This window comes from Notamacropus eugenii, chromosome 3 (assembly GCF_028372415.1).
Source record: "Notamacropus eugenii isolate mMacEug1 chromosome 3, mMacEug1.pri_v2, whole genome shotgun sequence".
NCBI classification, from domain to species: Eukaryota; Metazoa; Chordata; class Mammalia; order Diprotodontia; family Macropodidae; genus Notamacropus; species Notamacropus eugenii.
Window position 1 is genome coordinate 225,185,104 of NC_092874.1, and position 25,156 is coordinate 225,210,259.

The window sequence follows — 25,156 nt, forward strand, 5'->3', positions numbered from 1 at the left end:
TTTATAAAGTGTTTAGCATAGTACTTGGCACACAATAGGCACTTAATAAATGCGTGTTCCCTTCCCCCTTATTACATGTTCCTTTAACCATGTTTGCTCTCTAGATAAATGTTAGTTGTTATAATAATCAAGTGATAATATAAGGAAAAAAACCAATAATTAGAACTGAGTGTTCCCTCAAGAGGTAGTAAGTTTCCCCATCACTGTATATATATTTAATCAGAGTCTCAATGACCTAGGATACTGGCTCACATCATGGAGATTTATCTTCCAGTACAGGTCATAATTGTAGACCTATAAGATTCCTTCCAACTCAGAAAGTCTGTGATTCTATGGTATATATAGACAAAGGGCTTTGTTACCAGAAAATGTCATAGAAATGTCACAAGTTCTCCTTGAAAACCACAAATCGCTGCCTATATTATCAGCTTCCAAACTCTTCTTCTTAGGCTTTGCATGTGATCCTTCCCCTTCTGTCAGCCCCTGAGAGGAAAGCACTGGATTTCCAGTCAGGAGTATTTAACTTGTCTATACACAATTGCTTGCATGGTGCCTGCCTCCCCTGCTAGAATATAAGTCTCCTGAGGAGTAGAACCGAGTGGTTTATTTGTATATTATTGAATCAATCCTATAGTTAGTATAAGATGGAAGTATAAGACAGAGGTTTTGCCTATCTTTCTATCTCCAGTGCTTAGCACATTGGGTTGAAAATGCTTGTTGATAAATTACCTATTAGTTGTGTAACCATGAACAATCATCACTATTCTTTGAGATTTAGTTTCCTTACCTGTAAAATGGATATAATGATATTCTATCTAGGAGCAAGGTACTTTAGAAACCATACGTCAATGATATAGAGCAGTTATTATTAATCCATTTCCAGCCTTTTTCCCTCATTTCAAACAGCCATTTGCCATGTACTTCATATGGCTATTGATACCAATAGCAATCTCTGAATACTTATATCTTTTGACAATTTATTTATTGAAAAATAGTTCTTATTCTTACAAATTTGAATCAGTTCCCTATATATCTTGGAAATAAGACCTTTATTAGAGAGAAACTTGTTGGAAAGATTTTTTTTTTTGCCCCAGTTATGCTTCCAATTTTGTCTGCATTATTTTTGTTTGTGTAAAATCTATTTAATTATATGATCAGATTGTCCATTTTCTGTCTTGTAATCCTCTGAGTCCTTTGTTTAGTCATGAACTCTTCCCTTATCTATAGATCTAAAAGGATATTTCTTCCTTGGTTCTCTAAATTATTTATGATGTTACCTTTTATGCCAGTATCATGAACTCTCATTTGGATAATGTGGTGGATAGAGTGCCAGGACTGAAGTCAGGAAGCCTTATCTTCCTGAGTTAAACTCTGGCATCAGACATTTACCAGCTGTATGACCCTGGCAAGGTACTTAACTTTGTTTGCCTCAGTTCCTCATCTATAAAATGAGCTGGAGAAGAAAATGGCAAAACACTCCAGTGTCTTTGCCAAGAAAATCCCAAATGGGTCACAAAGAGTTGGACATGACTGAAAAAATGACTAAGCAACAATATGAACCCATTTTGAGTTTATCACACTTATACAGTGTGAGATTTTGATCTATACAAGTCTCAGTCAGATGGTTTCCAGTTTTCATAACAGCTTTTGCTACATAGCTAGATTTTATTCCATTGATGGTTTATTAAAAATAGGCTATTGAACTCACTATTTCTATATATGGTATGCCTAATCTGTTCTACTCATCAGCCTTTTTAAAAAAATAGTATTTTATTTTCCAATTACATCTAAAGATAGTTTTCAACATTTATTTTTTTAAATAAGATTTTGAATTTCAAATTTTTTCTCCCTCCTATCCCCTCTGCCAAAGAAGGCAAACAATCTGATATAGGTTATACATGTGGGATCATGTAAACATATTTCCACAGTAGTCATTTGTGAAAGAACATAACAAAAGGGGAAAACCATCAAAAAAGTAAAAATAGCATGCTTCAAGCTACATTCAGATGCCATAGTTCTTTCTCTGGGTGTGGTTAGCATTTTCCATCACAAGTCTTTTAGAATTGTCTTGGGTCATTGTATTGCTGAGAAGAGCTAAGTCAGTCATGGTTGACCACTGCACAATGCTGTTGTTACTGTGTGTAATGTTCTCCTGGTTCTGCTCATTTCACTCAGCCTCAGTTCATGTAAGTCTTCCCAGGTTTTTCTTCATTAACCTATTTCTTAGTCAGTACTAAAAATTTCGATGACTATTGCCTTGTAGTAATCTCATTTTAAAAATTATTTCCCTAGAGACTGACCTTTTACTCCACCCGAAGAATTTCATCATTACTTCCTAGCTCTAGGAAGGAATAATGAAAAACTCTAGAAATTAACATTGGAATTCATCCCATCTCTTTCATGTATAGTTTGTTTTTTTTTTAAAAACCTATAATAATTCACCATGTAACTTTCAAAATTGTCTTGTTTATAAATGATTCTTTCTGGCCTCCCTTCTGTTCTCTTCTGCTCATTTCAAAAAATAATTCAATGACCCTCTTTTCTTTACTTTATGTTGTAATTCAGCCAATATTGGAACATGCTCTAAGGATTGGGTCCTAGAGCCAGTCAAACTCTCCATGTCACTTTTTTTTAAAAATCATGTTTAACTCTTTTTTCGCTTCCACCTCACCCCAAATTTAAAAAGAAAAGAAAAGAAAAAACAGTACTCTAAGGCTTATTTTACAGAAAACTGAGGCTCAAAGACCACATAGCTAATTAATTAGTGTTAGACCTAGGAGGAGCAATCAAAGTCAGTCACAGACTAATTCCTGCCCTGGCTAGTGACTCTTCTGTGAATTTTGGAGTAGGGAGGGGGAAGAAAGTGTGGGATAGGGAGGCATTCTCAGCACTTGAGCTCCTGTTGATGTTAACCTCATACCTCCTCAGTGGGGCAGGGGAGGTAGAGAGGCATATCGCCAAATTAGCAAGAGAGAAGGACATCTCTCTGGCAGACTTCTCCACCAAAGCTTCTGGGTCTTACCTCCACCTCCTGAGCCTGCCCTTCACACAATGGGACGGGATGACAATTTGTTGGGTATGTTATGGAGGATGGTCCTACTCAGGGAGCATTTGAGTTAAATGTCCTCTAAGTTCTGTTCCAAGTCTGGGATTCTGGGATTGTGGATTCAGTGTCTGCTTTGTCTGCCCCCAGTGAGTCTTGTGTGTACTTCAGCATCATTTCCAACTGTCTCTGCTCACTCTGTTACCTTTGGCTGCTGTTGGGGAGACCTCAAACAGTGGTTCTAACCAGGATCTACCTGCATCTGTAAACTTGTTCTTTTATAAATTTTATATGTCAATATAATTGGCTTTCTTTTTTAAAATTTTATTTAATTTTTACTTTATGGAATAGAATAAGCAATTCCATAACATTGTACAATTTTTTTAAAAAGAGGATTGCACAGGAAACTGCAAATCAGTTATGTACAACTCGCTGTTCCTTTTAATTATATGATAAAGTCATCATGTAAATTCCTTATCTTTTTTCCCTTTTCTTCCCCTCCTCCCTCCTCACCCTAGAGATGGCTACCATTAGACACAAATAGGTTTATATGTTATATAAAATTATTCTATACATACTTGTATTTATCAGATACCATGTTTCAACCCCATATATTTTATTTTATGCATTTAAAAACATGTTTTTGAGGAGTTCTTGGCTCTGTTCAATTGCCAAAGAGATTCATGGCACCCCCTCCCCCAAAGGCCTAGTCCCTGTTCTAAATAACTCTTGGTCACATTTGACTTCATCCAATGTGTACAAGTGGGAAGGATTTGAATTTGTAATCCAAGAACCTGGGTTCAAATTATAGTAATCTGACTCTTACTTTCCTATGTGACTTTAGGCAAAACACTGAACTTCAATTTCTTTACCTACAGAAGGTGGGCAGTGAGGAGGAATGGAGAACTAAGGTTTTACTTGATTTTTAGAATTTGGATTCAGTCAAAAGGCCACACTTAAGGATCTAGAAAGCCACATGTGGCCTTAAGGGTACAGATACCCCACCCCTGCAATGTAGTAACAGAACCCACTCCCCTCCAAAACCTTCCTTCTTCCTCCTCCTGCCCACACCCAATCCCATCTGAAAAGTGACAGTGAAAACAGATCCTGGTGGGATTTGATACCAAGGACCAAAAGGGAAGATCGTGGTCTTTTAGTACTTCCTCTTTCCCCAGGCCTCAGTGAGCCATGATCTTTTCATGAAAAGCTCCAGAAAGGCTTTAGCTGCCTCCCCTCCTCCTCCAATTTCATTATCATAAAATAATATTATTAATTTTATTTATATATCATTATTTTTTGTTTTATTTATTTGTTATTATTTATATATCATCTCTACTTCATATTCACTGTGCAGGTTGTTGTTCTGTACCCCCTCCCACCCCCAGAACTACTCAACTGCCCCTTCTGAAGCCAGTTGGAAGGACAATGAAGGTTCCTTGTAGGCTCATCTGCATGTGTTGAGAACCTTGAAGGGAAGGGAAAGAGGCACTCAGCAGGCTGAATGCAGAGCTCAAATTTGTCTTCTGCCCTCTGTGTATCCATCTGCAGCAGCAGTCAGGCACGCCAGGCCATCACATTCCAGTGGGCTCTGGTCTTTGACATCAGTACATCATCCAGAGCAAGACATCACTGTCCTCCTCACTGGACTTTATGTACCTCATCTCCTTCCCTGTTGCAATCCTGTCACCCCCTCCCACAATCCAAGAAGCAGAAGTCAGCTTGAGGACTTTTTTTTATTGCCTTCCTAAGTCTATCCCTAATTATGCAACATTCTTTCCAGCAGAGAGGAGAGTACACTGAAGCCAACCTTGAATCCAGTTTCCCCTAAGCAAGCTTGGAGTACCAACCCCAAGAAACCCTTGTGTCCTTTGAAGCAAGGCCAAAATTTCAGCTTACTCCCAACCTCACATGGCTCTCACTATCCTCTAAGATGGACTCTTACCTCCAGATCGAAATGGCAGAGATGGCAGAGACGGATGACGTTTGCCCCATTTACTGGTATATGTCTAGTCTTTTGCCTAAGAAATCCCTTTCAGAAAATAGGATTACACATCTATAAAATGAAGGAAACTTAGAAGAGGTATATCATAAATTGCTTTCATTTTACAAATGAGAAAACTTCCCCAGACATGGGAAGGAAGTTCTCCAAGATTCTATAAATAGTAAGGGGCAAATTTGGACCTAGTTCCTCTCATTTGCAAACCAGTGGCTTTTCTATGATGTCTCACTACCTTTTCTTCCTTACAGACCCCCTTTTGCCCCTTCTTTCCTTCAGGGACCCTTCTCAGATGGAATCCTATATGGCTCCATTCTCCCTGGACTTCATAATCTTCTAGAATTCTCATAACTTGCTGGAGTTTTCATTTTTACTACTCCAGAGACAGTGTGGTAATGTCTGTCTGTCTGTATGTATGTTTGTGTACACTGCATGTAGCATCCTTTCTGGGAATAGCCAGGTGAATTTGTTATCAGCATATATGTATAAGTACATATGAACTCACCAGTGTATGTGAGCATGTGTACAAGTGCATGAAAGGGTATATGGATTTATTTGGGTGGTTTTGTATATGTATACAACATCAGATAATGTATAACCCATATGTAAATATGCATATGTGTTTTGTGTTATGTATCTGTGTGTATTGGTGAATCCATTTATGTAATTTTGTGTGAGGATGCACATGTATCATATGTATATTTACACATGTGATCAAATTCAGGTATATCATCATACATTTATCTGTATGTTATGTAAATCTGTGTGCAAATGATTAATTATATATTTCTGCATGTTAGTATATACATGTTAGTAAATGTAAATGAGTGTTTATACATTTGTGTATGATTGTATGTGAATACGGATGCAAATATGTATATCTATACATAAAATGTATGAATACATTCATGTACTTATTCCTATGTGTGGCAATGTGTTCTCACATATATATGTTCATATGACTTCATGTGCATATCTATGTCTGTGTTATGTGCATGTCTGAGTACATAGGTGTGAGTACATTATGTGTGTGTATTCATGTTTTTGTATATGAGTAACCATAGAATTGTATATTTTAAATACTCAGAGAACAAGTTATATTGATTTTGCTGTTTATTGAAATATGGTAGAAAGTCAAAGGAGTGAAAGAAAGATGGGGAACGCCAATGGTATTGCTTAGCCTCTGCTTCTGATTATGAGAAAATAAAGACAAAAGATCCTTCCAGTGGATCTAAATACACTTAATATAGCTAGAAGTAAGCTAGGTAGGTTTAACCAAGGGGTGACCAAGTCACTCCTGGCCCTTTTCACCCCCTCTAAAGCCCTAAATCAGTGGGTGGCCAAGATAGGAGTTAGAAAAGGTTGGTATCCACTGTGTGACTCCTAGTTCCCAGACATATCAGGACCAGTGGGTTCTATGATCTAAGAAGGCACAGGCTAGGTGACCAGAGGAGGTTGCATTTGTCCTTCATTTTCAAGAGGAGCTAAGAAGATCCGGAGAGGAGGAGTTCCATGATAGCTGGAGTTCCCACTGCAGTCTAGAGCCAGAGAAAAGGAGAGAAGAACAGCAGATGTGAAGTGTATGCAGGGTGTGGCCGGAGGCCTGGGCAATATAAGAAAGAAGCAAGAAAGAGGGGCAAGAAATAAAAGAAGTAGTTTAAGAATCCAGTGTTGCCTCAGGACCAGGCAGATTCAGAGAAGGCTGAGGATTGTGAAAAACAAAAGAATTTTGGCTGATGGCATCCAGGACAAGCAGTTCAGGGCAGAGATGTGTAACATGGAGGCCTGGAGTTGTGGTGACCAGTGAGGACAGTCAGCAGGAGAACACCATCTATCGGCTAGTTTTCCTGATAGAAGAACCCAGGGTAGAGGATTTGCTCAGGGCGTCCTTGTAGTCACCGACAACGGAACCCTGGTTCTTGCCATCCCTGGCCCGTGTGCTGCAGACTCCAGAGATACAGGACCCGCTGGAAGCCAAGTAGCCACCACTGACGGAGCTTGGCCGATAGCCATAACCATTGCTTCCACTGGTACTGCTGATAACAGCTGCAAGCAGAGAGCCGGGATGTCAGATTATCCGAGAAGCCCTGTCATGTAGGACTTGTCCTTCCCCCAACCTCTCCCCCCAACCCAGGGCCAGAATGAAGACATATCTGCATCACATTTGCACAGTGCTCTCAGGTACATTGGGACTTTCCTTCACTACAACTCTGGGAGCTAAGATGAGTGTAAGTACGTTACACTCATCTGATTGTTGTGGAAATTAACTTAGAGAGCACTATACCTGTCCAAGATCATGCTAATAAGTCTCAGAGCCAGGACCAGAAACCTTTTGAGTTTCCACTGCAGCCCTCTCAGACTTGGTCTATCCCCTTAGAAGCCAGTTCACAAAACAATACAGGGTAAGTAGTTCAGGTTTAGAATTCTCCCTTTCCCCAGGAAAGCACCTAAAGGATAGTCTTTCTTGGCCCCCTACAAGCATCTTCACCTATCCAGTCCATAACCATGACTTTCTGACTATTCCTCTATAATAACTTGACCTCAGTGCTTTTCAGACCATTCCTCTAGTCTTGGCCTCTAGAGGACAGGAAAACCTATCCTTTTCTTTCAGTCTCCTATTTGATTTCCTATATAACTTCCTAGGCTCTGTCTCATTCTCTCCTTTCCCTCTTGTAGCAACATTTTTTTTTACTCTAGTAACTGTGCTAGTCATAACTAAAACTTAACATTTGTTTAGCACTTTAAACTTTGCACAATGTTTATGTAAAAGAAGTGATACTTCTACCTGGCTGCAAATTCTCATGAAGCAAAGGTGAAATGGTCAGGTAGATATAGCACTGTACTTAGGTAATTTGAGTTTTTGTCCTGACTGCCATTAACTAGCTGTTTGACCTTGAACAAATGACTCACCTCTCTTTTTCTCTCAGTTTCTACATCACCAAAATGGGAATAATACAATTTGCACAGCCCACCTCACAGGATTCTGTGTTTATAATTATGGTCCCACAGTTTCTATAATTCAAGGTACTTACAGATGCTGACAGAGGATGGGAATTCTCCAGACATTCTGTAAAGAAGAAAATAACAGGATAAGTCAGTCTTCCAACCAACAGTCTGTTCTCCAAACCTCCTTGGGGGATGAATGAAAGTCCAAGAAGTAATATTTACAACCCCCATTCTACTGATCTGAGAAGTATCTGAGTCACTCTGAATAGCTGAGTTAGTCACAGGTTGCTTTCAACACTATCATGACCAAATGGGGCATTGGGTACTTCCCTTGAAGCAGAGGGCCATAAACATCCATTCAGTAATGCATGTTACCAGTGACATTCTCCAGTCTCCCCAGGCCTGACATACACTCACTCCTCATCTCTCAGAAACTTTGTTTTCTTTCAAGGCTCATCTCAGTTTCTACCTCTTCCAGGAAGTCCTTCTTGATTTCTCACTCCCTTCACACAAACCTCATTCTTCATCTCTTCAATTTTACTTTATTTTTAATTTTAATATATTAGTTTTAATAAATTAATTGAATTTTAATAAATTTTTACTTTACTTTATCATTATTTGTGTACATGTCATTTCACAGCATGACGTCATGGCTAAAGGGCTGGCCTTGGACCCAGGAAGACTTGAGTTCACTTCCTGACTCTAAGTACATCTAAGTCAGGGCAAGTGTCATAACTTGTCAGCACTCTTGGAAACTCTCAAAGACTATTCTAAGTTGTACAGAAGATGCATTGCTAAAAAAGAGTTTCCTCTGTTTCTGTCCCTACCTCTCCATCCCCTTAATAAGTCATGGGCTGCTTGAAGCCAGAAACTGCTTATTCTTGTCCTGATACCACTTGGACCTAGGATAGGGACTTGCACATAGTGACTGTCTTGTACATGTTTGGTGAACTGAGTTGAAAACTCTCATTTTTGAGAAAGTGTAGATGTGACCCCAGAATTCCAAGCCAATAAACCAAGATTCCCTTCCTCCCTCTGAAGAGAAGGGTTCCAATACCATTCCCCTGAAAATCTGAATATCATCCTCACCAGATTAGGATGGATTTCCTTTTCTCATTCCTTTCCTCCTGAATGTAAGGTGTGCTTTGTAACACTAATTAGTCTACATATGGAAATAAGCCAATACCTGCACTCTTCACTTTCCAGTAGCTTCTTGTAGGTGGCAATCTCAATGTCAAGGGACAGTTTGACACCCAACAGTTCCTGGTATTCACGCATGAGGCGGGCCAGCTCCTCCTTGGAAGAGTGCATGGCACTCTCCAGCTCCTCCAGTTTGGCCCGGGCATCTTTCAGGGCACTGTCTCCTCGTTGCTCAGCATCAGCAATGGCAATCTCCAGGTTGGAGCGCTGCAGAGACAAAATTGAAAGTGTCAGAAGATTTGGGGAGGTAAAAGGAAGGAGGAAGAAAGTATCCAACTCATCCTCTTGCCTTTGGACAACTCTCTTTTCCTTAATCATACTTCCTACTCCTAAAGATTTCTGTCTTGGGATAACATTTTCTCAATTGGTTTCCTAATATACCTGAGGAATTCTTTAAAACAGCATTGGATTTGAAGCCACATACAGAGGGTATTTGGTGAAAAGAATCCAAGACTTGTAGTCAAATGTCCTAGGTTTAAAAGCTAGCTCTTAATACTACTACTTAGCATAACATATTATTTGTGTGACCCTGGGTAAACCTCTCTGGGTTTCAGTTTCTTGTGAAATGAGGATCTAAGGACCCTTTCAGCTTTTGAACCTATGAAAAAACATAGCCTTAATTGATCCTGATAAAATGGAAGTCTTTTCCTCCTGTTCTGTCATTTCTGATGAGGGACTTAGAGTAATTGCATGTTTATTCTGCTACTGGGCATTCTCCCAAACTAACCCTAACCCCAACCCTAAATTCCTGCTTGGAGTTCCCATCATTAAAGTTGGGTCTTTATTTTCTCTACGTAAAATTAGAGGGTTGCATAAAATGAACCTAGATTCATGTAGTAGGATTCTAGATTCACTTAGCAGGATTCTAGATCTGAGCACAGGGCTCTAGATTAGCATAGTAGGAATCTAGATCCATGTGTTGTGGCCCTAGTTTCATGTACTTGGATTCTAGGTACCTGTGCTAGGATTCTAGATTTATGAAGGTGGGGTTCCAGATGGTAAGATACTAGATGACAGGCATTGTCTTAGTGTGTATGTGTGTGTGTGTGTGTGTGTGTGTGTGTGTGTGAGAGAGAGAGAGAGAGAGAGAGAGAGAGAGAGAGAGAGAGAGAGAGAGAGAGAGAGAGAGGGAGAGAGATTTAGAGCTGAAAGGGACCTCAGAGATAATCTAGTCCAAACCTGTCATATTATAAATCATCAGGTCATAGGTTGTAGGACTGGAAAAGACTTCAGAGGCCTTCCACTCCATTTCCCCATTTTACAAATGAGAAAACTGAGGGTCATGGAGTTTATATGACATGTCAAATGTCATACAGGTAGTAAGCATAGGAAGCAGAATTTGAACACAGGACTTCTGACTCCCAAGTCAGTCATCTTTCTGTTGTACTATCTTGTCTCCTTATGTAATCTCAGAGCCCAGCACAAGTTAGAATATTCGCATAGTAAACATTCAATAAATATGGAAGGAAGGAAAGAAATCTCTAAATCTGCGACACCCTCCATCAGTAATTTGAAGAGTTATTTATTTCCCTCCTTAATCTTCTCAAATTCACCTGTAATAAGTAGGCCCTAAAGATGTTTAACTACAGACTATTTGAGACCCTGACTCCATTGACCCATTCTTTGTTGAGTAAGAGATGCAGGATGTTGACTCTTAGAGCCCAACTTTTCCCCCACCACCAACTGACCATTGGACCAGAGGCAGACAATCAACCTCACCTGCTTCTTCACGTTCTCAATCTCTGAGTTCAGCCTCTGGATTAGCCGGCTCAGTTCTGAGATCTCGTTCTTGGTTTGTTTGAGGTCATCTCCATGCCTGCCAGCCGCCAACTGCAGTTCCTGGAACTTGGGACCCCAAAGCAGAACTCATTGACAACACATTCTTCTTGCTCCTCTCTCTCCTAAGTGAGGAACTGATCCCTGTGGTTTCCTCTCTCTGCCATTTTTGGAGTTATGGGGTTCACATTACATGGGTTAAAACCAGCTTTGAAAACAAACTGGGAACAACAAGCTTAGGAAATGGGGCAGAAAGCCAATTAAAAATGGAATCTAAGTCCAGGACAGGGAGGTTCCTTGGGACATTCGACTAAAACTTGGGCAAAATTGGAAGGTCCAAGAGAATTCAGAAACCCTCTTGTGAAACTAAGTCAAAATGTAGAGGACAATTTCAAACCCATCTCCTGGCTTTTGCTCAGGATGTTGCTTATTCCTGCAATGTCACCCTTTTAACTTGTTGAATATTTATCCATACTTTAAAACCCAACCCAAATGCCACCTCCTCCACCAGGAAGTCTTTGTTAATCCCCCTAGTCAGGAACAGCCATGATCTTTGAATGTCACATGGAACTTTTCCTGTTCCTTTTCCTTATCACATATTTGTTTGTGTTTTGGCTCTCCGTGTGGGTTTCTCTTCCCCCCCACATCCCCACTAGCCTTCAAGCTCCAAGAGGGCAAGGAGAAGGTCTTATGTAAATGCTTTATTTCTGCCAGTGCCTAGCATGGTGCTCTGAACATAGCAAAAATGCTTAACAAATCTTGATTGAATTGAATTGAAACTGATTCTCAGATTCTTCTCTGATCAGTGGTTACTGTCTGATTCTCAGCACTTTTATTCTCCATGACTATTAGAAGTCAAGGAGTACTTCTCAAATCCCCAGAACCCTAAATTCATTGTTTCCATGCCCCAAAAACGTGTTGGAAATCTTGTACTCTAGGTTAGAGAGACCCACATGATGCCATGTCAGAGAAGAAAGAGAAATGTTTCTAGGCAATACTAGTGACTTGCAGAGGGTGGGATATGGTAGGCAACTCAAACCCTCTCCCCTTAACCCCAGGAAATGTTAGGATGCTCCTCAGAACAATAGATCACCTGCCTCTGTGTTCATTGAAACCAGTACCCCTTAGAGTCACCCCTAGACTCACCTTGGTCTGATACAAATTCTCAGCATCAGTCTTGCTTTTCATGGCAATCTCCTCATACTTGCTTCTGACTTCATCGATGATGCTATCCAAGTTCAAGTCTCGGTTATTGTCCATGGAGAGGATGACAGATGTGTCACTGATGTGGGACTGGATCTGAGCAATCTCCTACCATGGGTACAAAGGTAGCCTCAGAGTGAGAGCCCTCTTACAGGCCAATGTTGAATAACCTCTCTCCTAAAAAGGTGGAACCAGTTCCAGGAAGCGATTTTCCTTCTCCCTCATAAAAGTTCAAAAAGGGTAGTTTGCCCAAAAGGGTATTGGTCCAATTCTTCATTGCCTTCAAGAAGAGACCTTCCCCTAAGTCCCTACTCTTCTCTTATCATTAGAGCAAAAATACCTCTCCAAGACTGTCAAATATACATTTTGCCCAGGGACCAGATTACTGGACAGTGCCTAAAGACCAAAATCCTGGATGCTCCTTCCTTCCAGGAATAATTCATAAAGGATTGGTTTCCCACTAGGACCCTGTACAAATGCCTCAATACTCTCAAGAAACCCATTCCACTCTTCCCTCACATGGGAAGCAGAGAGGTACAATATGAGCAGGAAAGAATGAGTTTCAACTGATCCCAGATTGAATGATATGATCTTTCCCCTCAAATCCACTCATCTTCCAAGCTTTCCTATTCCTATGAAGAGAATTATTGTTCTTTCAGTCACCCTAACCCACCAGTACTTCAGTCACTATATACCCAGTCCCAAAGTTCACAACATTGGTATCACCCTTGCCTCCTCACTCACTCCACAAATCCAATTATTTGCCACATCTTGTCATCTCTACCTCCACCTGTCTGGAATCTGTCCCTTCCTATCTACTCTCATACTCTCATAGCTCAGATCATGATGGATGACTGTAATAGTCAAAATCTAGACTACCCAAATAGGTCTCCTTACTTGTCTCTCCCTTCTCCAATTTATTCTCTGCCCTATTGTCAAAGAAATTTTTCTAAAGTGCAGCTCAAACCAAGTCACTCCACTATTCAATAAACTCCAGTGGTTCCTTGTTGTGTCTGGGATCAAGTGTTATTTCATCTTTATTTACTGTTTTATAAATTTCAAGTTTTGTGTAATATTTATAAAAGTACACGTAATTATTATCACAAGAGTTTGTCATATAATTTATAAATGAGTAAATACCCACATACCGGGCATATACGCTCAAAAGAAATTTTTGGTGGGGATATGTGATTTTTAAAAAATGTTTAGAGACCTCTGTTCTAGAATATTGACTGATTTATGTGCTCCCATCACTCTACTGTAAGCTGTAAGTTTAAGTTTCCTGAAAACAGGTTCTGTGTTCTAGCTGTCTTTGTTGCTCTGGTGTCTAGCACAACATAGTATATATGAAGCCACATTGGTCATCAGGTCCATTCCTGAAAGCCTTCTATAAGATGCCTGAGAAAGGGTCATTCAACCACTCATTCCATTTGGAGATAGGTCTGATTATTAGAAAGCTTTCCCTTACTTCAAACTAGAATCTACTTCCCCTCACTGCTCTTCATTGTTTGGTGACCAAGTGGAGAAATGAGGGCACTGTCTGCAACGAATACTTACCGCTTCAAACAGACACTTCAGGTACTTGGTTTCTTGGTCCAGGGCTTCTACCTTGGCTTGCAGCTCCACTTTATTCGTATAAGCAGCATCCACATCCTAGAAGAGACAACCCCCCCAAAAAATATTCTCCAATTACTGCCTGTTCTTTATATTTAGACTTCTTCTCAAGCTCTAGTCACCCAGGGTCAAGAGGGAGGACTAGGCTCCATTCTCCAGTGCTAGGTTGCAAACGAGGAAACTGAAGGATCTCAAGGAAATGATAGAGGTCCTCTAGCAGCTCCACACAAATTATGGCATAGTGGGAAAAGCATAAGACTCTAAAGGCAAGGAACCTAAGTTTGATGGGGCAGCTCTTTACTGGGGTATTCCCAGCTCCCTTCTTAATGTTACTGATAGTTTAGAAGTCCCCCCTATAGTCTAATCCATGTCCTTCCTGCTGCAATGGAAGTCTCTTTCCTCTGATTCTCAAGGAAAATTTGCCTAGGCAGCCTAGGGCTCCTTATTATCCTTACTGTCCTATGTGTCTTTACTATCCTTGCTATCATGGGTGTCATGGACCCTCCCCCTTTTCATAGTCTGTTGAAGCTTATGAAACCTTTCTCAGAATAATTTTTTAAATACTTGCATGAAATGATGAATTTCAATTTGGGGTTAGTGAAAATAAAGATGTATTTCATTTCCCACCCAAGTTTATAGATCCCCTGAAATCTATTCATGGATTCCAGATTAATACTTTAGGGCAATCCTCATATGCTTAAAAATATTTCTGAAGTCCTCCTCCTCCTCTACCTCTACCTTCCCTAAAATCTTTCTCTTTTCTGTTGTTTTCATCATGATCTCTCCCCTCCTCTGGTCCTCACTGATCCTGAAATCTCATAGTGAATGACATTAAGGAGCAGGGAGATGTCAACATACCCAAGACCTGGGAGGCCTCTACAACTCACCTTCTTGAGCAGCACAAATTCATTTTCTGTGGCTGTTCGTCTATTGATCTCTTCCTCATACCTGGAAGGGGAATAGCTTGTCAGTGAATATATTTTCTTTTGTGGTTGTTCAGTTGTTTTGGGTTATGTACAACACTTCTTGACCCCATTTGGGGTTTTCTTGGCAAAAGATGCTAGAGTTGTTTGCCATTTCCTTCTCCAGCTCATTTTATAGTTGATGAAACTAAGGCAAACAAGGTTAAGTGACTTGCCCTGGGTCACACAGCCTAGTAGTGACTGAGGCCAGATCTGAATTCATGGAGAGGGAGTCTTCCTCACTCCAGACCCAGCACTTTATCCATCCTAGCTAGCTGCCCCTACATACTTTCTAGAACATCCTTATGTGCAAAGTCCTACCTATATTCCTATAAGGAGATACAAAAGGAAGGAGAAGCCAGGGTTCTGTACTCACAACAACTAAAAAGGAATGTTAATATCAGTATAAATAGGTCTAGACCAGCAGCCCATACTATATGCCACAATAAGTTTCAAATGGACCCGCAACTTAAAGTGATGGTTACATCATAAAAAAATAAAAAAAAAGATTGGAGGAAAATTGATAGAGATCTTTAATGTCTATGGTTAGAGGAGAATTCTTAATCAAACAATGGTTAGATATAACAAAAAATAAAATAACTTTGATTATATTAAATTAAAAGGCTTTTGCAAGAACAAAATCAATGTAGCTGAGACTCCCCTCCCCCCAAAAAGGAAACTGACGTGAGGGGGCAAAAAAGTCTTTTCTTCAAATGTCTTTAATGAGGGTGTGATATCCAAGTTATATAGGGAATTTACACAAATATAAAGGCTCAAGACCCACTTCCCAACAAATTATGAACTTAATAAGGATATGAACCAATGGTTCTCAAAAGAAGAATTGAAAGCTATTAACAATCATAGGAAAGATTGCCGCAAATCCCTAATAATAAGAGAAATGCAAAACTCTGAGGTTCATCTGACACTCAAAAAACTGGAAAGATGGTAAAAGAAGGAAATAGTACTGGAAAGTTCATGGGAAAATAGACACACAGATTGCTGAATTGGCCCAACCATTCCATAAGACTATTTGGAATTTTGTTTAAAACCAAGTGGAGAAGGGAAGATATTAAAATGTCTAGAACCTTTGAACCAAAGATTCCATAGTCATGTATACCCTAAGGAATTCAAAGATAGAAGCGAAAGTCCCTTGTACACCAAAGTATCAGAGGGAATAATAGTTTTTGTGGTCATGAAAAACTGGAAACAAAATATCCATTGACTAAGGAATGGCTAAACAGATTATGGCATATGAGTGCAATGGAATATTATAATACACAACTAATGACAAAGTATAATGCACAACTAATGGCTCAAAGGAGCTCCCAATTCAATCTCATGCTACTTCTGTACCTTATGATCATCCAGGTTCTAGGTGTAGGCAGAGCACAGAAATGATCATAACAACCACTGCCCAATTCACAGGATGCATCATATATATATATATGTGTGTGTGTGTGTGTGTATAATGCATATGTATACACACACGCCTATATGTATATGTGTGTATGTATGTATATGTGTGTATATGTATGCATGTGTGTGTGTGTATCCCTATGTCAGGCTAGGGCCATCCTAGGAATTGCTGGCATCCTGTATGATATTACTAAGGTATTAACTCTAGGGGCACTGCTAGCCTTCTCCCCAATCACTAAACAGTTCAAGTTTCCCTTGCAGAAACTAATGAAAATGCCCCAATCTATGCTGAACTGGCCCAGTTCTGCAGGACTGAATGCATTCTCTGGGGCCCAGGTACCCAGTCCACAAAGATCACCTCTCTTCTCACCTCTTCTTGAAGTCCTCCACAACATCTCGCAAGTTCCTCAGCTCAGAGTCCAGTCTCACCCTGTCCCCTGACAGGGCCTCCAGCTGCCTCCTCAGGTTGCTGATGTGACCCTCGTAAATAGGTTCCAGGTTGTTCTTACAGTTGCTCAGGTCCAGCTGTTGCAGTAAGTTCCACTTGGTTTCCAGCACTTGGTTCTGTTGTTCTAGGAACCGCACCTAGAACCCAACCCCAGAAGTGAAAACCTACTTGAGGATATGCCATTCACCTGGATTGTGAGGGTGGCTGAAACAAGCAAGGTGATAGCCCCAATCCTTCAAAGCATCATATGCCTCTCTTTAACTTCCAAGGCAGAGAATATACCTTAGTTCTCTCCATGCTCAAGTCTCCATAGCAATCCATTGGTGATTCCCACATGTCATTTTGCAATTAGTCTCAGTTTCCCTTTCATGTAAAATAGATAGATTGAGACTTCCCTGCCTTTCTTTTCCTTTAGTAAATAAAGGTCAAAAGATGAGAGAAAGGAGGCAAGTACTTTGACGTTGAGATGTTAGAGCTATATTCTGTTTTATTTTTTATTTTCTATTTCCAGAGGTACTAAGAATACACTAGGAGGCACATAGATGGTGGAGCTGGAGATTACAGGTGAGCTTCAGGCTAGGATGCAGCACTGACATAAGTCAATTTGCTTCCCTGGGATTCAGTTTCCCCAGCTGTAAAATGAGGGGATTGGGCTAGATGGTTTCTTTTAGAAAATGTCTAACATTCTTACCTTGTCTATGATTAAAAATAATCCACAAAATTTCTAATCTCCACATAGATGATCAAGATAATTTTGGTAATCATAGTTTGAAAGACCTTGTAGTATAACCTGGTCTGACACCTTCATTGTTTGAATGAGAAACAGAAGCCCAGAAAAATGAATCAAGACATAGTGAAAGAACTGGAATTCAGCTTAGGTCAGAAATTCAGATCTCTTTCCACTGGACCACACTGTCCCTCTTTCCATGCCATTCAATCCACCAAATATTCTATTTCCTGAACTCCCAAGGGGACTTCTCCGGCTGCTGAAAACCAACCACAAAGCCAACTAGACCCAAGCTAAGCTATGCTTCAAGGACTGTTAGATTCCACACTGTTAAGTGTCTGGCTTTCTGGAAACATCTGGATGATGAAGTTGAAATCCCTACCAGTTATCTGCTTTGGAGGATGCACAGCCTCTACTAGAGGCTTTCGCTCTATTGTCAATCAAAAATAATTTGGGGATGCTCTGTTCCTGTGGATGATTCCCTGGCCTAGCTTCTTTCTCTTAACATGGAAACATGAGAGGGCCCAGTTATCCCTTTCTTGGTTCTCAGACCTTCCTGGATCCACGGCATTTGCCCCCACACAGGTAGCTTGCTACACTCCCATTCTCAGCTCTCAGTGCAGAATGATGACCTCCTTCACATCCCTTGATAATTGACAACTGGAATAGGGCAGAGGCCAACCAATAGATAGTGAATTTCCCAACAGATTCCACACAATTCAGAAAACTAATGCTGGCAAAGTTCAGATGGAGATTACAAATAGACCAATGGATGACCTGTGGGCCGACTTTCTTTATCGTGAATTGTACATTACTGCAAAGGCCTTTTGCCCTGAGATGGAGGCAGCTGGTGGTGCAGTAGATTGGAGTCAGGAAAATCAGAGTTCAATTCTGGTCTCAGATACTTACTAGCTGTATGATCCTGGGGAAGTCACTTAACTTTAGCTGCCTCAGTTTCCTCAGATGTAAAATGAGGATCATAATGGCACCCACCTCCCAGGATTGTTGTGAGAAGCAAATGTGATAATATTTGTAAAAAAGCACTTAATGTGCCTGACACATTAGTAGGTGCTATACAAATGTTTATTTCCTCCCCCTTCCCTGGTCAAAGGAAAGGAGCCCTGTCTGGAAGGCAAAAGACCAGGATTCCAGTGCCTTCTCTGCTAGTAGTATGACACGTCATTAAGCACTTGTAGCCTCTTCTGTAAAAATATGGACTATGATACCTTCCTGGAGGCAGAGGGATGGTTAGACCAGATGACCTCCTATGGTTCTTTATAGCAGACACTATACTCTCCTTCATAGACCCTTTTCCCCTCTCCCTTCCATGAGGTCATATCTAATTCGGTGAAACTTCTGTTTCATGGAAGGGTCGTTCCAGAAATGTTGAGTGCACATGGCTTGAATGATGAGTACACATGGCTTGAGTCCTAGGTCCCATGAAAGGAGACATCATCGGAAAGAGCAAGACGGTCCCAATGCTTCCTTGGTTTTTCTAGGAAGGCTATGGGAGAGAATTGTTATTTCTCATCCACTTTTCTCTACAAAGGCCCAGGAGCTAAATCTTGGCACCAAGATAAACCTTAAGATTAAGGTCTATGTTTCTTTTCCCCCTTAGCTCTCCCCTTCTTAGTTTTAAGGACAAGGTTCTGTACATGGCACTGAGATAACCTAGTAGATCTAGCTTTTATATTCTCCCTAGAAACACTTCTCATAAAAACAACAAGAAAAACTCAGCCAATTCACTTTGTTCCTAGAATATATTTTGACTAAATGCAACAACTACTCTTTTGTTTGGGAAGTCCCCCACAAAAGTCTGATCTTAGATTTTCCTGCTACAACTGAAAGATGTTTTAAAAACTAGTTAGGCACCATTATCCCTCACTTATGTCAAACTCACCTTATCGATGAAAGAGGCAAATTTGTTGTTGAGTGCCTTCATCTGCTCCCTTTCCTGGGTTCTCACTCTCTGTATCTCAGGGTCCAGCTCCACATTGAGTGGAGCCAAGAGATTCTCGTTAACAGTCACCTGGTGAATGCCCCCAGGTGGGCACACCGATGGGCACACAGGTCCTAGGGCCACACTGCCAAACATACTCCCAGCAAAGCCACTTGGCCGGCCCCTGCCCAAACCATAAGTCCCATTCAATCCATTTCCACCAGCCACATTGAATGAGATATTTCGGGTTCCCCGTAGGCTGTAGAGACTTCGACTTCCAAAGTTTCCCCCAAGCCCTTTGCTTCTTGCCTGGTAAGAGGATGAGCTACCCAGTTTGCTGCTGGTAACCCCAGAGAGCACAGCTGAGCAGCCACTGAAACCTCCCTTGCCATAGACTCCTGGTTTGCAATTGAATTGGCGACTCATGAGGTTGGTGGAGAAGGTACTTGGATGAAGCACAAGGAAAGCAAAGCCTGGGGATCCTCCTCCAGTGGTGTGAGGGACAACCACCTATCCCCTTATATATGTTTGACGCCCAGGCTATCACTCTAAAGGGGCAATCCAGGCATTAATTCATGGGTTTGGTTTGCCTGGAAGCAAAAAAACATTTTCTCTCTGCTGAGCCTCCCCATCTCTGAAACAACATGAAACACTCAAATTGCTGGGCTTGCAAGCCTTGCTCATATAATTTAGCTCTTATCTAATTAACTTGCTGTCATAGAGTAATTAGTCCAGAAACTCTCCTCCAAGGGAGTTGGGTTAGGGGGATGAAGTTATGCTTTTTCCTCCTGGTTGCTCTTTTCCAGGTCCTTAACTCCTTTTCTGGGGTATAGAGACAGAACCACTGGTCTACTGGCAGCCTCATCTTTGGTGAGGTGAATTCACTCTGTCCCCATAGGATGACCTCCCCTGAACAGGTTAGGTAGACCATTCCCCAGGAGAGCAAGCTGTTGAACAGAGGCTCAGAAATCCTAATCACTGAGAAAATGCCAATTGTCCAAATTTCCCTCCTCTGCTCCTCCTGGAAAAATGCCCCATTCTTATTTGGGGAAAATGAGGAATCTTCACTTATTTCCCATTTGTTAAGTGATAAGGAGAGGGCAGCTTGGCATAATGGAAAGAGCTATACTTGAAAGTCAGAAGAGTCCACTTGGAATTCTGGTTCTGCTATTTATGTAACTTAGACAAATCACTTAACCTCCAGGGACCTCAGTTTCCTCATCATCAATGAGCTGAACTATGTAAAGGATTCTATGAAGGGTTCTTAGCCTGTGACATGCAAACTTGCTTTTTTCCCAAATATTTTGATAATTGTATTCAATATAATTGGTTTCCTTTGTAAAGGAAGTGCATGTATGCAGCATGTGAGATGTTCAGAGAAGACCAGCAGCTATGCTCATCCACCTTCACCAATTCTGACCTGGCCCCAGGAAGCTGTAGCATGCCATGTAGAAACCACACCCTGATAAAATCATGTTGGTAGACAGGCTACACTAGGTTGAGGGTAACCAACAGGCCTCAAACTAACTGGTTGGTTAGTTATGGAGGGTGTCTACCTCCAAGCATGGAAGACTTCTCCCTGGTGAAATGGCTGGATGAGAACAGTTTGTTCCAGTGGCCATGAAGGTGGCCAAAGCACAAACTGTGGAGTGCTTAGAGTTTCATCAAGCATCGAAAATGCCAAGGTCATCCATTGCCTCCTGAGCCGTCACCAGTTGTCTTGATTTTTATTGTACCACTGGACTTTGATGACTCTGGAAGAGAGAGCGAGGTTGACAGCTGAGCAACTTGGCCTCCCTCAAATCCAAGTCAATCGAAAGACAAGACATCACCCTGTGATGTTATTGGTCCTCTTTGAAAATGAAGGATGAACACCACCACACCACAAAGGTGTCCATGACACATACAAAAAATTATAAAAACTTCTGGACTTGATTGGACTAAGGTCATTCCTAGTTCTAACTCCCACTATCCTAAACCAGGATTCAACTGACCTTCTTAATATTCCTCACACATAGTCCTCCATCTCCCACTTCCATATCTTTGTACTAGCTGTCCTGCATGCCCAAAAGGTACTGACTCCTTACGTCTACCTCTTAGAAGCCTTTTCTTCTACTAAGGTTCAGGTCAAGTGCCAACTCCCATACAAAACCTTACCTGATACCCATTCCTCCTCTCCAGATTATTTTGAATCTATCTTGTATATTACTACATATAGACATGTTGTTTTCTCTTGCTTATTATTTCATCTTTGTATTGCTGGCACCTAGTACATGGCTTGGCATATAACTGGTATTTAATAAATGTTTTCTAATTGATCAGATCAGAACCCCTGTGTGAAGGGTCACTTCTGGTTATATAAACCAAGATACCTAAACTTGTGTTTCCACAGTTTTTCATGACACACTCCTACCTAAGCCATCATTGTGATGGTGGTGGTGGTTCACTTCATCATGTCTGACTTTTTATGATCCCCATGGACCCTATTGCTCATGGGGTTTTCTTGGAAAAGATGCTGTAGTGGTTTGCCATTTCCTTCTCCAATGGAGAAGCTATGTCTAAACTACCAATTCACAAAGAACAAAACTCACCCAATTCCAAGTAGGAGGAAATAACAAGGAAATAGAGGAAGGGAATATATAACTATATAACTATATATATATATATATATATATATATATATATATATATATATATATATATATATATATATATATATATATATATATATATATATATATATATATATATATATATATATATATATATATATATATATAACTATACACACACACACACACACATATATATATATAGTACTAGAAAAGGAAATACAACTAGAGAGAACAGGGAAGGGGGATGAAGGAGGTTTGAGGCTTTAGTAGAAGACAAAAATGGAGTACGCTTAAAATGAATAAGGGAGGAAGATGAAGAGGTCAAGGAAATGAATGACCAGGAGGATGAAGGAGGTTCTGGGAATAAATGAAGAAGAATCAGGACAAAAAAGAGGACAAAAAAGAAAGATGGAAAGTCTCAGGGAGAAAATAAAGGAAGAGGATAGAAGATACATGGAGAATAGGGGAAGAGAAAGGAGGAAACTCAGGAGACGGGGTAGGGAAGAGGTACAGAGTGTGTTCAGGGATAGAATGTGCTTCCTTCTTCATGTCTTTCTTCTAGAATTCTTAGCTTTGTTCAAGACTGTTTGGGTGCCATTTCTTACGTGGAGGGAGCCTTTCTTCATCCCTCAAGCTATTGCTTTCTTCCTCCTCAAGTTACCTTATGAGTACTATCTGCAAATGACATATTTTCCTTTCAAAATATAAGAAAGGAGAGGGAGGGAGAGGAAGAGAGAGAGAAAGAGAGAGAGAGAGAGAGACAGAGACAGAGACAGAGAGAGAGAGAGAGAGAGAGAGAGAGAGAGAGCTCCTTGAGTTCAGGGACTGGTTTTTGTTTTGTCCTTGTATCTCCAGCATCCAATACTGAAGATGAATTCTTTGAATTGAATTGAACGCACCTTCCAGGTATGGTGGAGAAGAGAGAATGAGTTCGTATTGTTTAGTTTGGTATATCTGCTTTTATTATGTATGCATTTGCTAGTGTATTCTCTCCGGGGGAGAATAGAGAAAGAATGAAGAAGGCTTAGTAAAAGAATAGGGAAAATAATGTAGCAGAAAGAATGTTGACTCTGGACTCAGAGGTCATTGTTGCCATTTTCAATCATATCTGACTCTTCATGATCCCATTTGGGGTTTTCTTGGCAAAGTCACTGGAGTGATTTGCAATTTCTTTCTCCAGCCCATTTTATGAATGGGAGAACTGAGGCAAATAGCGTTAAGCAACTTGCCAAGGGCATACGGCTAGTAAGTGGAAGAGGCTGGATCTGAACTCAGGTCTTCCTGACTTTAGTTGCAGCCCTCTGTCAACCCACTGTGCCACCCAGCTGCCCCATGACTCAGAGGGCTAAATCCACATCTCAGTTCTGCCATTTGCTGCCTATATGACATTGAGTAAATCACTTAAATTTGGATCTCATTTTTCTCATCTGTAAATGAGGGTTTGTAATTAGCTAGCTTCTAAGAGTTCCTTCCAGCATAAATCTGTGATCCTATCATATCTAGAGGCAAATATTATCTAAGATTAGTAACTGATTGTCAGCAGAGATGAGATCCATGTAATTCATCCTATGTAGTTTTTTGGTAGATACCACAAACATGTAACTTAAAACTTTATAAATGCTATTTATAAAGATTCTTCCAAATTTTTAGACAAGATTAGGCAAGATGGGTCTCATTATGCCTCCCTACCCAACTTTTGATTTCCTACACCCACCCCAGACTGTCAACAGGCTTCTCTCATTCTAGTCTCCAGGAATAGGATCCTTTGGAAAGAATTCTCCATAAATGATGGACCATAGGCCCTGCATCCTACTGCCTCCTGGCAGAGTCCTAACTTGGCAAGACCCTAGAATAGTTATCATCCTGCGTCTGTGGCTAAAAGCCCCAGCACCACCTCCTCGTCATGGCTCCCCACCCTTCACTGTCACCAGCTCCTCAGCGGGTCCTTACTCAGTAGTTTCACCTGGGTGATTAGAATCACTGTTTGGCCTCCCTGATTCAGCAGATGTCTCTACATTCTGAAAGCTTGGTCTGGCCCAGGCCCCTAGCTGGGTGACTGATGAGTGATCTCTGACTCTTGAATAAAGGGGTGGTTTGGAAGGAGCAGTTAGAATTCCCCTATGCTGCCTACTGAAGGGTCTCCACTTCACATCTGATCCCATCTTTTCTAGTCCTTCTGAGTTTCTCCCCCTTTCCTTCCCTTGATCATCTCTCTCCATTGTCCTCTCCTTCCTTCATCTTCTCCATCCTCTTCTCCTCCCATTCCCTTCCTTTCTCTCCACCCTAAACAGTGGCTGCAATCTGTTGCCAGGGGAGAGAGATCTGCTCAGTCTGAGAAACAAGAACTAGTGACCCCTGTTTTGTCCTTCTCTGTCTCCCCTTTCCCAAAGTATGCTGGGTCTATGGAGAATTGCCTCTGGGGTATGTTATGAAGAGACCAAGGAAGGCTTCTTCCTCCCCCAATCCCAATATCTCCCCACTCAACTGTTGTTGATGTCTAAAGCTCTACCAATTTCTTTAGAATTTGCTCAGCCAACAAATAAGAAACCTTTCCTGTGAAAGGAATAATTTGGTATTTCTAGGTCTAGTTAATTTCATCAGTACAGGTCCTTAATCCAGAAGATGTTTATTAAGTGTATGTCCTATACAATGATTTGTGTCTGATTGGAGTAAGGGGCAAGAGGTGATAGGGAAGAGAATACTAAGACCAAAACAAAATGAAACCATCACTGCCCTTAGTGAGCTTAAAGTCCATCTGAAGGATACAATACAGTACAAGGAAAATTATAATACAAGGTAATTGGAGGATTCAGGAGGAATCAGGGAAGGTTTTCTGAAGCAGATGGAACTTTCAGAGTCTTTAGGGAAAATAAGGATTCAAAGAAGAGGTCAAGGAGAGATGTGGGGTTGGGGAGAAAGATGGGTAGACTCTCCATAGATATGGTGGTATAACATAGTTTTCAGGGAAAAGCTGATAGAGTAATATTCATAAAATCCAGAGGGAGTGTCTGAAAGGGGATGATCAAAATAGGTCTGGAAGGTGAAATGGAAGTCAGTGAGTTTGGAACCAGAATGAAGAGTTCACAATTTTAGCCTAGAAGATAGTGACATGGCCAGACTCTTCTTACCTTGATTTTGTCAGTTAAAAGGAGGCTGGATTAGAGGGAGAGGCTAGAGTCAGGGAGAGGCCAGTTAAGGGACTGATTTAATAGTCCAAAGGAAAGGTGATGAAGACCTGAACTAGGGTAGTAGTCCTGTGAGTAAAGGTGAG

At 40.8% G+C, this 25,156-nt stretch overlaps 1 protein-coding gene across 1 annotated transcript; it reads right to left on the reverse strand.

Moving 5' to 3' along the window:
• Positions 1-6,140: 6,140 nt before the first annotated feature.
• Positions 6,141-19,748, reverse strand: LOC140534102 (keratin, type II cytoskeletal 71-like). Its single transcript, XM_072654746.1, has 9 exons — positions 19,232-19,748; positions 16,527-16,741; positions 14,666-14,726; positions 13,722-13,817; positions 12,108-12,272; positions 10,905-11,030; positions 9,172-9,392; positions 8,072-8,106; positions 6,141-7,085 (listed from the first exon to the last, which is right to left on the reverse strand). The coding sequence occupies exons 1-9, from the start codon at positions 19,694-19,696 to the stop codon at positions 6,871-6,873; spliced, it is 1,599 nt and encodes a 532-aa protein (XP_072510847.1). The 5' UTR covers positions 19,697-19,748; the 3' UTR covers positions 6,141-6,870.
• Positions 19,749-25,156: the final 5,408 nt, after the last annotated feature.